The sequence below is a fragment of the Suillus subalutaceus genome (genome assembly GCF_016647625.1).
Source record: "Suillus subalutaceus strain FC151 chromosome Unknown DFJ58scaffold_60, whole genome shotgun sequence".
Classification (NCBI taxonomy): domain Eukaryota; kingdom Fungi; phylum Basidiomycota; class Agaricomycetes; order Boletales; family Suillaceae; genus Suillus; species Suillus subalutaceus.
In genome coordinates this window covers 17,122-31,059 of record NW_024540309.1, presented here as the reverse complement: position 1 = coordinate 31,059, position 13,938 = coordinate 17,122, and the positions used below count along the sequence as shown (strand labels likewise).

General features: G+C 49.4%; 4 protein-coding genes across 4 annotated transcripts; 3 read left to right on the top strand and 1 right to left on the bottom strand.

The window, feature by feature from the left end:
• Positions 1-36: 36 nt before the first annotated feature.
• Positions 37-4,719, bottom strand: DFJ58DRAFT_790809 (dynein heavy chain, N-terminal region 1-domain-containing protein). Its single transcript, XM_041390285.1, has 14 exons — positions 4,633-4,719; positions 4,147-4,567; positions 3,835-4,101; positions 3,663-3,787; positions 3,281-3,611; positions 2,661-3,230; positions 2,440-2,606; positions 2,310-2,387; positions 1,686-2,259; positions 1,385-1,635; positions 1,116-1,337; positions 938-1,067; positions 790-887; positions 37-734 (listed from the first exon to the last, which is right to left on the bottom strand). The coding sequence occupies exons 2-14, from the start codon at positions 4,406-4,408 to the stop codon at positions 300-302; spliced, it is 3,510 nt and encodes a 1,169-aa protein (XP_041243367.1). The 5' UTR covers positions 4,409-4,567; positions 4,633-4,719; the 3' UTR covers positions 37-299.
• Positions 4,720-5,600: 881 nt separating this feature from the next.
• Positions 5,601-6,111, top strand: DFJ58DRAFT_661252 (uncharacterized protein; the record flags this gene model as incomplete). The annotated part of the gene is made up of 2 exons (XM_041382198.1): positions 5,601-5,879; positions 5,917-6,111. The coding sequence occupies 2 exons, from the start codon at positions 5,601-5,603 to the stop codon at positions 6,109-6,111; spliced, it is 474 nt and encodes a 157-aa protein (XP_041243366.1).
• A 1,630-nt stretch (positions 6,112-7,741) lies between these two features.
• On the top strand, positions 7,742-9,025 carry DFJ58DRAFT_790804 (uncharacterized protein). Its single transcript, XM_041390284.1, has one exon. The coding sequence runs from the start codon at positions 7,975-7,977 to the stop codon at positions 8,983-8,985; it is 1,011 nt and encodes a 336-aa protein (XP_041243365.1). The 5' UTR covers positions 7,742-7,974; the 3' UTR covers positions 8,986-9,025.
• A 939-nt stretch (positions 9,026-9,964) lies between these two features.
• DFJ58DRAFT_885136 (cytochrome P450) lies at positions 9,965-12,491 on the top strand (the record flags this gene model as incomplete). Its single annotated transcript, XM_041394624.1, has 12 exons — positions 9,965-9,987; positions 10,087-10,188; positions 10,238-10,334; positions 10,389-10,525; positions 10,577-10,702; positions 10,757-11,006; positions 11,056-11,178; positions 11,228-11,330; positions 11,384-11,470; positions 11,527-11,608; positions 11,665-11,787; positions 11,844-12,491. The coding sequence occupies 12 exons, from the start codon at positions 9,965-9,967 to the stop codon at positions 12,055-12,057; spliced, it is 1,467 nt and encodes a 488-aa protein (XP_041243364.1). The 3' UTR covers positions 12,058-12,491.
• Between the last annotated feature and the right edge of the window lie 1,447 nt (positions 12,492-13,938).

Genomic DNA, 13,938 nt, shown 5'->3' with positions numbered 1-13,938 from the left:
ACCCAAAAAAAAGACCTTGCTCCGTTGCAAGGTAATATTTGTTCCAGTGATTGGTATAAATTAATGATAGGGCGTGGTGTGGGTGCCATCATCAATCAAGTACTTCGTTCTGTACTTTTCTTGACCTCTCTTCACCAAGAACTCTACTGCCTCCGAGTCAGGATCCATTACAGATTTTTACGGGTAACCGATACAATAGAACATGATGGCCATGCATGCAAAACGAAACAGCGTAAGGTCCAAATAACGAACGGCGCGATGCATGGACGGGTATAAAAAAGGAGAGTAAGTACCACAACTCAAAATCTTCGTGCTCCTCCAACCAAACCCTCTATCGAATGGTGCTCCAGCTCGTTTCGCGCCTTCATGATCGAGGCATGCATCTCTTTCATCGCATTTCCGAGCTTCACACCGAAACGACTGAGAATATCCCGTTGCCACGCATCGTATTTGGCGTTTACTCTGGCTTGGACTTGCTCGTAATCCACGACACAGACACCGAAACTCAGTTGCGTTTCTGACGTGTCAAATGTCGACCGCGTTTTCTTGATTTCTGTCAGAAGTTGCTGCCAATGCGCGAGGGAGTCTCCTAAGCGATTGAAGACATATTCCGCCTCTAGATCCCATAACGACTGGAACTGCAACCACTTGGCGACATAGTCTTTGAGCTTCTGAACTTTGAGTTCTATGAGAGAAAATGGTCGCTCTAGAGTGTTGTCGGAGAATCGTGTGAGCTAGGTAGAGCTCTTAAGAATGTGGTAGCCTCGACATATTGTGGGAGATACGTACCAGAGAAGTATATGTTGTTTCTGACACTTGCGTGCCCTGCATCTGCAACCCAATTTCGTATCGAGAACTTTGAATACGTCTCAATCGACAGATAACGCCTGTTCAAAAAATCAGTGAAGTTTTGAACGATTGGAAATACCGTACGTACCTAACCAGTCATGCAATTGCTTTATCCAAATCGCACGTGCGTATTCTATAGGTGGATCAAGGAAGATCACTTGGTTCTGTATCCGAATCTCGTGAACGATGGGTTTTACAGTCATGTTGCCCTCGGCGACCTGGAAAGATGGATCAGTACTAGCTTTGCGAACAACAACATACCATACCCTCTCCTCTTTCCCGCCTTTGCCAGCCCGTCGCTTGTTGGTGATGTCCCGCAAAGGTATTGGATCTCGGCGCGCATCACCATCATCTGTCCGATCAAACTCAGAACACCAGACTTGGATGATATAGCCCAACCGCTGAAGCAGGATCCCTTCTATCCGCTTGTCGAGGTCAGCCACCCAGTGTTCAAGATTAGCGTATCCCTCCAGATTCAGGCGATCAATCTGCATATATTCAGCACATAAACAATAATGATGAAGAGACAACCCACAGCAGCTTGAATTTTGCCCAGAAGATCTGAGAATGCCTCACTAGTATAAGGGCATGTTGCGAGATCCTCGACTGCTCGAAGAATATTGCGATACAGGTCAATGACGTTGTTGGTCTTGTCTTGTAGAATAGACACGACGCTCGCAAACTCCCGCACGAATTGGATATGTCGGTTCTCACGTCCATCGGCGCTGGTCACATACCGTGCGGTGTCGTATTGGTTGACAAAGTAATCCCACTTGATGCTCATACCTGGACATAAAGCGTCAGAGCCCCGATAAATCATGGTCCAATCTGATCACCTTTGGCAACCATCCGCTGAGCCTCATTCCGATATTCAGCAACCAACCACTCGATACCCATGTTATTCTCCACCAGATCCAGAGTCTGCCCATAGGTTCTGACAGTCTCCATAAGACTGACAGCATGAGGATATACTCGCTTCGCATCCTTCGCCATGTTCGTAATCGCGTGTGGGACCTGGAAGTTTAGCCATAACAAATTGCGAACCTCCTTGAAAAGTGTGATGATTTGGGGGTCGAAGTTTACCGCTAGTTGGAACCCTCCTCCCCGTAATCTCACGATCTCAAAGAGACGGCCATTGACCCCCATGTCGCGTCGATTGATGTCATGCAGCCAGGCGTCATACACTGGCCGTGTCTCCAGCTTCTTTCTGAATGCGGTGCTTTCTGACTGAAGTTTCTGACCCTCTGCATAGAGCTCCCAGCCCTTGCCAAGTACATCCTCCACTCGTTTCATGTAGGTGAGTAGCTGTCGCTCAATCTGCCGAGCCCAGATGATGGCACCTGCTATTGGAGGTAGGTCGCGCATTTGTGACATATGATAGGCTTCAGAGAATCGGTATTGCGTTTTGAACTTGATGTTCATCATAAGTAACGGAGACAATACAAGAGTATGCTGCCTACCTTATCGTGAAGGCGCTTGATATCCTCCTTTACTGAGTCGATGAGTTGAGTTTGATACTCTTGGATAGCTCCACGAATCTGTGGGACATGGGCATAAACAAGTGTCACATCGTCCCACAAAATGAACTACCTTCGGGCGAACGAAAAGTGCATTGAACTTAGAGAACACTCTGAACATTTCATTCGCGTTTCTTGCCGTGCCTAGCCTATCGCGTAGCCGTGCAATAATTTGGTTCTCGACCCTTGCAACCCGTTCATTGTATGCGTTCTCGGCAGCCACCCAAATCTCCGTGCCCTCTGTAAAGAGAGTGAGGTGACTTTAACAACGATATGTCAAAGTCAGGTGCTCACCAACAGAAACATCGAGAACATCAATGCGCTTCACCACCTCATACGCCTCCTTCACTTCCTCCTCCATGTCCATTCCACCCACCTCCTTAGTCATGTTCCCCAAACCCTTCGTGGGCCCCGTCATCACCGCCAGCTGCTCATGTTGCTTCCTCCAGTCGCGCAGATACCTCGTCCGCTCCTGTAGTTTTGCATGCGCAGCAACAACTTTGATGGGGACAAACTTCTCTCCGCGTTTGCGCATAACCTCGCGAGCGACATTCGTAAACTCCTTGATGAGGTCATCCCACGTCCGGAAGATGTTCATGGTCTGTCCCAGTAAGCGGTCAAAGGTTTCGTACGGAGTGTACGACAGCCTGTGTGACGTCAGCACGCGCAATAGCTGGTCGTTGAAATCGCGAGAGATTGCCTCGACGAGGGGTAGTGCCCGACGGATCGGGTAGGGCGAAAGTTTGAGCTTGCGGTTGATATGCCCAAAGATGAGCACCAGTGATTCTTGGATTTTTTCAAGATCTGTCGCAGACAACAGTTCATTGAGAGGAAAATCTTTCATCAGTTGGTTGTATTTGTGCACTAATGATGCTCGTCAGCACTCAATTGACGATGCCAGAAAGAACGCGCACCAAGATCCGTAGAAGACTTCAGACCAGTGTCCGTCATGAAACTGACTGTTGCGAGATATCGTTTCGCATTTCGAAGGCACTCCATGACCATGGTCACTTCATCGCTGCGTAGCTGCGTCTCAATACCCTCCAGTGCCCGCTCAAGACTCAGCCAAAAATTGATTTCTTGCGAAGCGGTACCAGAGGAGACGTCACGCGAAAGCTTAGTGACGGCTTGAATAGCCTTGATCCACATGTTGACGTGTCCGTGTAAAGTGTTGAGGAACGAACTCTCGTTTAGTTGCTTTTGAGGTATGTGCGATATGTTTGGACGTGCGCCTGAAGCACGTGCCTAATGTGATGTCTTCAGCCTTTAGACAACTAATGTAACTGAGGAACCAACCTGTTCTACGGCGCGCTGGATGACTGGATGAATGATCAAATGCGTCTCAGGTATTTCCACGTTCTGCTGAAGGTGCAATAATGACAATTCCAATTCGGCAAACTTCTTTTTGGTCATGGGTATCCCTATAAACGCAAGTGAGTGAAACCAAAGAAAGAAAGTGGAAACATACCCATTTTACTATCCCCATCCTTGCCCCCACCCCGTGCTCCGACAAAAGCATCAAACCAGGGCTTAACACCACAGCTTACGACGGCATGCAAACTCTCGTACGGTGTCTCTTCGCCTCCAAACAAATTGAGGATATGTAGTTGCGTGGCAAGAGGTGTCACAGGATCCAAAGTGGGACCGCGTTTGATGAGTGCAAGTGATGTAACACTCGCAGGAGAATAAGTCAGATGCGAAGTTAGATGGTATGAGTAAGTCTGTGACGCGTCCTCTAGTACGCGTTAGGTTAGTTTCTAACCTGAATACAAAAGCTCACCCTCTGCTTCATCCCTCGTTTTCACCACGTAAATCACGCCTCCACCCTCGGCCGCAAAGCGAGTAACTCTTTCGTCAAATTCTTCATCAAATAAGCCTACAAATTCCTCGGGTAGAGCGCCAAGTACCGGTGGTAAGAGCGACTCGAGATATGACCGAAAAAGTGAGGTGTCAAAGGGAGGAGGTGTATCTACAGGGCTGTCGTGCGGGAGGGCACCGTTTGAATTCGTCAGAGGGGTTGTGGGGACATCTGGAGTGGACATGGCGGGTGATTCAGGACGATCCAGCGGTTCAACAGACGAGACAGAAGCAGATGAAGAATTCGAAAACCTTGGTGTCGAAAAGCTTATTCCTTTCCAGAACCCGGTAGCGGCACCTGCCAAGCGTCTCGGGATAGCCTTCCGGTGGTCTGTGTAGTAAACCTGACCAGGAGCGTTATCAGTACTCATTTTCTGAATGAAACATATGTTGATGAAGGGTTCATTACCTTGACCTGCCACGTTCCACAAGAACGAGGCGCGAGCGCGTGAGCTGGTATGTACTTAGCTGTTGAGACGCCCAGTCGCGTTTCGAGAGACAACTCCAATTTCGCACTCCGACAGCAGAAACTAGTTAATTAACTTTATCACAGTCTAGACTCTGCGACGACAATAACGCGATATAATACGATTATGGGGAATGTATACAGTCGTGAGTATGTTTCGCTATGGAATAGGGTATGCTTTGTTGTGAATCTCACCCAACTGACCGTCGGATGTTGGTATCTTCAAGTTCAGCTGAACGCTCTGCGTCACGTACTCGAGTGCGGCTCCGAGTCTTTCGGGTTCTCTTAGCCATTTTCGAAAGGTGGGAGATGTTCAGTTGAAATTTTCCAACATTTTTAACTTCAGATAGCTATATAGAGGGGCATCACAAATCTCATTTCGTTGAGTGCAATTGCAACGAAGCGATGAGCAAATGGAACTTGCCACGACATCCTCCTGCTTGCAGTAGGTATCTTGAAAGATGCTCAAAGGTGTAGACTAAGACAGACTCTACCACATGAATAGGAAAATATGGAGGGAAGAGGACGACACCAACCGAATGACTCGATCTGAATCAAACCTATAAATGAGTTTAATCATCAGCCTGTGTGGCCCTGTTATAACAAGCAATCTCTAACCCAACATCTTCCCCTTCTAGTACTGTGACTTCTGAGTTTGTTTCCCCAGCCCGTGGTAAGTTCTTGATTCATATTGTGAATGCTTGCCAATTCATCTGAGGACAGTTCTCAGTCTCGACCTTCTGGATCTGCTTACACCTCCCCGGACTCCGCAGAACCATTCACGGAAACCAACCGTCTCTGGATCCGGGGCCAAGACCCTATCTCGCCGTCCTCGAAAAGATCTCACCCGAACAATTCAAACGTCCTTCCCACAGAGCTCGAGGCGGTGTGTGACATCATTCCAAATCCAAATGAATTCGTGCATACCGTCCTCGACGCATACGACGAACATAGCGAGCTCAGCCTCTGGCCGGGTGACGTCTAGACATCGGCCAGCCATATTCATTGAAGATCGAAATCGTAACACAGCAGATTTTGCGCTGGTAGCGCGCCAGAAGACGGACTTTACGCGCACACGCATGGTGGATTTAGTGCTGATGGATTGGACCATGCTTCAGTTTTCAACAACAACGGACGCGGAACGGTATGTGTATGACATGTCCATGATGGCAATGTGGAATTGTGTTTCCGTTATACGATAAAGATGAGCAGTGAAATATTGTTCAGACTGATCAGCGGAATATCACGTGTGGCCCTCCTGGTGAGAAGGGTGATTGGGAAATGATGTTAGAGCGACTAGTGCGGCTATTCCGTTATGATATAGAAGGGATAACATGGAAGCACTTCCTCCCACCCGTCATCTCTCGGTTCGCAAAAAACCTCGACCTCTGGTCCGAAGCCGCGCCCCATGGCGGTGAATGAAGCGAGCCGACATACCTCTCGGGATGAATCACCGTGTTCTGTGTGTTTACAAGCACGGCATATGACAGGGCCCCGAATATATGCGAGAGGATAAGAATCCACTTGAACTTAGTGCGGCGGAGTTCACCATGACGTACGTGCGCAGAACAGGATGCCCATTTGCTCGACTGGATGACTGCCCGTACCCGACGATCGATAACTGGTGCGCGTCTTGCCGGTGTGCACACTTCAATGTGAAGCAGGACGATAATGGAAAGTTTGATCTAGAATTTATTGCGGGAGAAGTGGGCGCGCAGAAATGCCCGAACTCGGGCAGGAATGGGTGTAAGGCTTGCGTACTTCAACGGCGCACATGTTACGTTGCTCGTACTGTTACTTTCCCTGCGGTATTTATTGTTTCTCAGAGCTTTGTGGTACAGATATTATTCAAGATCCTCAGTAACAACGTCACAAGAATCACGCATGTAAGGTAATTGTACTTTCGTCCCCTTGAAAATCCTACGCACACTGCGTTGAGCCCTGCCAAACACGAGGTGAATCAAATTACGTGTCCTGATAGTACTGCACGATGCACGACTCGAGGCAATATGACACGAGATAATTAGCGCACATCCAAATGCAGATGAACTCAAATGTGTATGAATGTGCAACACCCCCTTGCGTCGTCTCCCTTGCCACTTCAATATTACCAAACACAAGATAACGCAACACGAGTATGAGGGTGGTGTTATGTATGGCTACGTGGTGGTACTTCCATTCAACGTGACATCCTGTGTACCGCAGGGGCACAACACAGACCGTCAGCGCTTGATCACACATGCTATACCAGAGAAAGCCAGACCATTACATCACAGAACCAGTTCCACTTGACGGACATGAATAGAAGTGCACAGCACTTAATGCTTGAATGGACCCTGCACCTCGTTAGATGCCAGAAAAAGCACTCCTGTGTGAGGCTAGCAAAAAACGCGTGCAACACGCGCGCGCCTTGGCTCGTGAACAACATGTGCCTACCCGCGTGGCACAGTGTACATATACCATGACCTTTCACCTCCAACGCCCATGAATTTTGAATCCATAGCCGTCGATTCCCAGTCCCAGCACATGAGAAGATTCGCCAATCCCGAAAGGCGTGAAGACGCACCTCCAGACCCCGCCGCGCGGCCTCAGGTGTTGGAATCGCAGCAGCAGCAGCAACAACAACAACAACCGCAACCGCAACAGCAACAGCAACTGCGACAACAGCAACCGCGACAGCAGCAACAGCAGCAACTACCACCAAGTGCGAGCAACCCAGAATCTGTGAAAGACTGTGACTAACACAGACCACCACCCCGCAGATATCCCGCCAAAAGATGACCCCACACGGCGCGATGACGCCAGCAGACAGCTTGCACCGGCTGCGCCCATCCAAGAAGACCGCGAGCGCAGCCGCTCGAGGCAGGGTCAAGCTGCCGCAGAAGAGAAAGGTAAACAACGTGCACCAGGAGAGCTCCTCTCCGAGGACCGCACCAGGCAGCGCCTGAGCCCAGCAGATGACCGCGGAAAACAACGTTCACCAGCTGAGCTCGCCCTGAAGACCGCACCAGGCAGCGCCCGAGCCCAGTAGATGACCGCGGAAAACAACGTCCACCAGCTGAGCTCCTCCCTGAAGACCGCGACCGTACGAGACAGCGCCAACCCCCCACAGACGACCGCAGCAGACAACGCGCTCCCGCCGAAGACCAGCAAGCCTCACAATACAACGAGCGTTCTCCCCTCTTCACGCCCCCTCAGTCGGTGTACGCAGCCGCAGGCCCAAGCCGCGGGTACGACGCATATAGACACCGCCAGCCCTCGCCCGCCGACTCAGATGACATCGTCATGGTAGACAACCGCACAGAGCCCCAGCCCAAACCAGGCTTCTGGGCGCGCTTCACAGGTAGTGCGAAAGACAGGGGCGAGTCAGAGTCCGTAAACGCAGGCACGCGCGGCCGGCTCCCCCCACAGCCCTCCCGCCCCAACGTCATCCTCTTCGGCGAGCGCAAATCAGGTAAAAGCTCGCTCATCAACATGCTCGTCGGCCGGGATGTATCATCTCCATCCAACCCAGACCTCGCAGCGTTCGCGAGTAGGGGTTACGCTGTCGACGTGGGCGGACGGGAGGTGGTGGTGTGGGATTCGGTGGGGCTGCAGAAGGGGGAAAATCACGATGCGCTGTCCGAGGGTGCTGAAAGGAACCTGAAGGGTTTGATACAAAACATTCATGGCGGCCTCAACCTCCTTCTGTTCTGCGTCAACGCCGCGGGCGTAAGCAATGCTCTAGGAATCAATTACGACGCGTTTTATAGCATCATCGGGGGCAAGAAGGTGCCTGTAGTGCTCGTTGTGACGGGTCTGGAGAACCAGGATCCGATGGAGGGGTGGTGGAAGGAGCACGAAGCCGAATTTGAGAGGCACGGGCTGGGGTTCGATGGGCACGCTTGCATCACCACTACGAGAGGGAAACCACTCAAGGACGGTCCTGGGTACTGGCACGACGAGCAATACGAGCAGTCCAAGCTGGCCGTTAAAGAGCTGATCAAGGCAAAACTTGGTGCGGCCGTCATCATTCGGGAGGAGGGGAAATTGGCGGAGTTGAGGGAACTCTTGCGACAGCAAAATGGGAACGCGACGGGGCAAAACACAGATAAAGGAAAGAATGGATGGAGTCTAGGAGAAACGGGGGGCACTCGAGAAGTACATAGGGGCTACGGGAGTACGCATGACGAGCAGAGGGACGATGACAGGACGGACAGAATAGAAAGAGAGGGAAGGACTGCCGCCTTTGTATTGTTGGGTGGTTTGTTCGCCGTATTTGTTTTCCTACAATCAGGCGTCATCACTTGTTTTTGATTACGAGACCTTCGGACATGGATGAGCGTATTCATATGCCAATCACACTCACTCATTTCATCACACCTGTTGCAGGCGCAAAAACAAAACTGATCCTTGGCGATGCTGGAAAGTTCAGTTGCAAAGTCGAGAGAAAAGGATTATGCAGCAAATGGACGTTGGTAACGCAATATACACACTTTGCATCTATGATATACACCTTGTACAAATTGGTCTTCACGCGGGCCGCCTACAGCATGGAACACGGTTTAGCATTGCGGATCAAAGAAACGCAAGAATGCATAGCTCACCCTTGTAAAGGTACCCAAAGTTTTCTTCCGAGCATCAATATTATAGAGACTTGACTCCATAATCGATCTGATATCAGAGACGTCCAGAAACCTCAAGCTCAAGGCTGTACGATGGCAATGGCTTCGCGGTTCGGATGACCTCTATTACCGTATTATGACATCCCACAGGCTGGCCGCAGGCATCCATCCGGACGAATGTCCAATGTCCATGCGATTCATGACAAGTAAGTGGTCATATCCACATAGTATGTATCACGTTGGGCGTTTCTTCACACCACGTGGACATCGGTCGCATATCATGCATTTGCTCTTACGTAGGCCGAGTACATATGACGCTTTATTTTTAGAATAGTGACCCGCTTCGGCACTTTCGCTTCCAAGTTGACGCGGTCCATTATAATGTCTAGTAAACCTAATGGTCCCGTGGTGCAATGGGTCATCGGGAACGACACGAAGATCTACATGGAGTCGAAATATCTTGGTATTTGCACGTCCACTACTAATCACTACTAGGTGGGTCAGTTTTCTTGCGGATCTATTGAAGGTAAGTGGAGCGTGGAACTTGGAAGACCGTACATGACTTATACATGTCCGATTGATCCGTGCAGGTGTCGAACTTATGTTTGTAAATCGGTGTAATCCATGCATTGTAATCTCAGCGTACCCCTCGCTCATCGCAACAAATCGCCATGTTCTGGGTACTTCACCTGTTGTATTTAAGGCGCGGGGTGTCCTGACTATCAGCAACTTGAAGTCCAACCGTTTCAATGGCGTTTATCACTGTTGCATGCACCCTTATCGTCTTGGCCAGCATCTGGATCGTGAAGCAACGATATCAGGCCGCAAGGCGGTTGCCATTACCGCCTGGACCGCCTGGACGTTGGCTTTTAGGAAATACGATGCCAAAGTCAAAGTAAGTCTTCGTTGAAGGACATTAGTATGATCTCTGACCCCTCACACAGTGCGCCATTTCAATTCGCGAGGTGGACAGAGCAATACGGTCCCGTGTTTTCGCTCAAACAAGGCCATAGGATTTTCGTGATTATAGGACGTTATCAGGTAAGCATCAGACAAATCATCGTCTAGCCAGGCATGAAATGGGTCTCGTCATAGGCTGCGGTAGATATCATGGAAAAAGAAGCAGGAAATCTCGGTGACCGCCCACGTTCTATTGCAGTGCAAGAGACATTATCTGACGGGATGAGAATTGTCCTTGAGGGCAGTGGTGAGAAATTGCGCCGGCTCCGAAGGTACGCATATTGTCTCTACCGGGTGCGATCAGTGAGACTGAATGTAAGCAGGGTCTTGCACGCAGGCTTACAACCCAAGGTTGCGGAGACCTACGAGCCCATCCAGACTAGGAATGCGAAGAATCTGATTTTAGATATCTTAAATGATCCAAAGAATCACCAAGGTCATGCCATGCGGTACGAACACTAGTTCTTGCTCATGTGGTACAAGTGATAATCCGTGCATTTTAGTTATGCAGCTTCCGTGGTCATGTCCTTCACTTATGGAAAAACTACTCCGACTTCGTACTCAGACCCTGAAGTCGTTGCCGTCAACAAGTCTATGGAGCGTTTTGGTCAAGCCATGAAGCCGGGAGCATACCTTGTGGATGCGTATCCAATCCTGCGTTTCATCCCGGGCTACCTGAACCAATTGAAGGCATGGCACCAAGAAGAACTTGCTCTCTTCAACGGGCAGTTGGATGCGGTGCGAAGACAGATGGTTCGTGATTTTGCTGTTCTAACGGATGTCGTTGCTCACGGCTGTGAAGGGTGAGGAGACCGCGACGCCATCCTTCGGGAGGTTCATTTTAGAGCACCAGAAACAGTATCAGCTCGAAGACAAGGAAATGGGATACATTGCAGGAGCAATGTTCGCGGCTGGTTCTGATACGGTAAGCTCTTACACTGCATCATGACGTCTTAACTTGACAACTGTTGTAGACTGCATGTGCAATCACAATTATGATGATGGCTGCTACCATTCACACGGACGCACAGGCTCGCGTACAAGAGGAGCTTGACGACGTCGTGGGGCGTACGCGGCGTAGGTTATACCTTTGCTTTGTTCATCTACTGGCTGAAACAGCTCCTGATTAGTGCCGACATTTGATGATCAGGAAATGCTGCCGCAGGTTACCGCGTTCATGCTGGAGAGTCTGAGGTGGAGACCTGTTGCCCTTGGAGGTACGTCCCATTTGAGTTGTGATGACGCGTCAATGGGTGACAACCTTGCACTGCAGGCTTTGCGCATCGCGCGAATAAGGACATAATTTGGAATAACTACCTCATTCCTGCAGGTGCGACTGTTATTGGCAACCATTGGTCAGTAGGCAATCATTTTCGTTGTCCCACGTTTGTCTTTGACGCTCGTCTTTCAGGGCTATCGCAAACGATCCTGAGGTCTTCCCAGAACCGCAAAAGTTCAATCCTCAGCGTTGGATCGACGATGCAGGTCGTGTACGCAATGATCTCCGATTTTTTACTTTCGGCTTTGGCCGCCGGTGAGTGGCATCGTTCATTTCTCGACCGGTTCTCATAACTTACTTGAAAATGTCAGAGTGTGTCCCGGTCAACATGTCGCAAATCGGTCTATCTTCATGAACACGGCTCTTATTCTCTGGGCTTTCCGTCTGTCTGAGAACCCTGCAGCGAAGATTGACACGCTTGCTTTCTCGGATACTGTGGTTGTACATCCTGCTCCGTTTGAGATATGTTTGGAGAAGAGGATCGATGAGAATCTGATTAGGGAACTGTGTGCACCTGAGGAGTAAAGGGCGTTTATCTAGGAGCTTGAAAGTTCAGTCGTGTTTATAGTATGGAAAATAGTTAATAGTTAATAGTTAATATTTAATGGTTAATACATTCGCTCCAGCCATTGTTACTTGCGCGAGGATGGATTTTCGTAGTCTAAATATTACACAGCGTGTGCTTGAGACTGCGATGGAGACCTTGGGATTGTTCAAAGTAGAAACTGCAAGTCGCAGACTTGGAAGAATGTTATGTGATGTGAGTCCGCTAACACCTGGTCGGAAGATCGAGGATGAATCGTAATGGATGACATACGCTGAGATCGCAATACTTGATGTAATAGTCATACCACACCCGTCGCACTGCGTCGAGCAGTACACGCAGGTGCCTTTGTGCTTGCCATGGTCCTTCTGAAGGATCAGCTTGCCGCATTGCACTTCAGAACACGGGATCTCTTCGACTTACTGAGAGGCGTCCTAGATGTGAGCTGCCTCTGAATGTCTGCGTGCATCCGGAGACTCGGCCATGGCATTCGATAATGAGTTCGTCGACGAGCTGAGATTCTGATGTATGTTAGGATTCCGCGTACATTTGACCAGTCTCACTCGCATCTTCAAGTTTCACGATGGAATTCGCCTGTGATATATCGTCGAGGGAAAGCGAAGAGCCGGCGATGGGACATTGTGGGGAGTGTTGTGTATATGGATACAGTGATGTGGTAGTGACAGAATCTATGTGAGTGGGGGCAAGCTGTCTTGCAAACGGGAAACTTGATAACATTATGTTAGAACTGAAAAGAATTTATATGCGAAGTACACTGAGATCAGCCGGCGGGAGACTCGATGTTTGGCTTTGTTAGGAATAGAAGGATCAAAGTACTTACCACTAGAGCGCTGAAATTCAGAACTGAATTCGAAGCTGAAATGCAGTGTTTTGAATCATATTGCTGGTAAGAATCTAACGTAGGACTCGGTAGGAGTCGAGATGGAATTCGAACGCAGACGCTACGTAGCGCCTTACACTGCAAAATGCACAGGTTTTTACTTGTACCTATTTAGTAGTAGTATCTCAACACATCTGAAGACGTAATACGTAGTACAGACAGTAACAGCATGCACAGCAACTTCGTGGCCTCCTGCAACTGGATAAGCACCCACTCCTGTATCCCACCATCCAGCAAGCTTTCCATAAATTGAAACATCCATTTATCTCTTCCCATTTCCATCGCGCTTTGGGACCCCAAGTTGACAACTTACTTTACCTCCAGCGGATTCTTCAAATCTTCGTACGTCGTCCATGGACATAAATATCGCCCAGATGATTTCTAACCGCACCCAGCAGTGCTCTCAATTTGTCCATTTCATCACGAATATCACAACCTTCGTGAATGAGTGAGGAACAATGTCGGTTTTTCTCACTCTTGACCTTCTCTCGTTTTTTTGACCTTTTTGACAGTTCTTCCATCGATTGGAGGAACTTTGGCGAGGCTGTCCCAAGTTGCTGTCAACGGTGCTCAATATAACTCCCGTGAACGTCAGCCTCACCCGAAATGTTTGGAAGGGACCCGTGTGGCTCTCCTCACATACATCCACCGATTACTAGATGAAAAACAGAAGAATCAACTTATATGGCTGCATGGCACGGCGGGCGTTGGAAAGTCTGCCGTCGCATTCACCGTAGCTGAGAGGATGAAAGGTCTAAAAGTGACAGAGGAGACGAATGTCGAAATGCGGCTAGCGGGGACATTCTTTTTCTCGCGCAAGCACACCAAACGTTGCACAGCTGGATATTTCTTTGCAACGCTTGCCTGCCAGCTTGCCAATAATTTTCCAAGCATCCGGCAGGATGTGAACAGAGCGATCTGCAACAAACCTGCTCTACTAGACCCAGACGCGCCTCTCTGC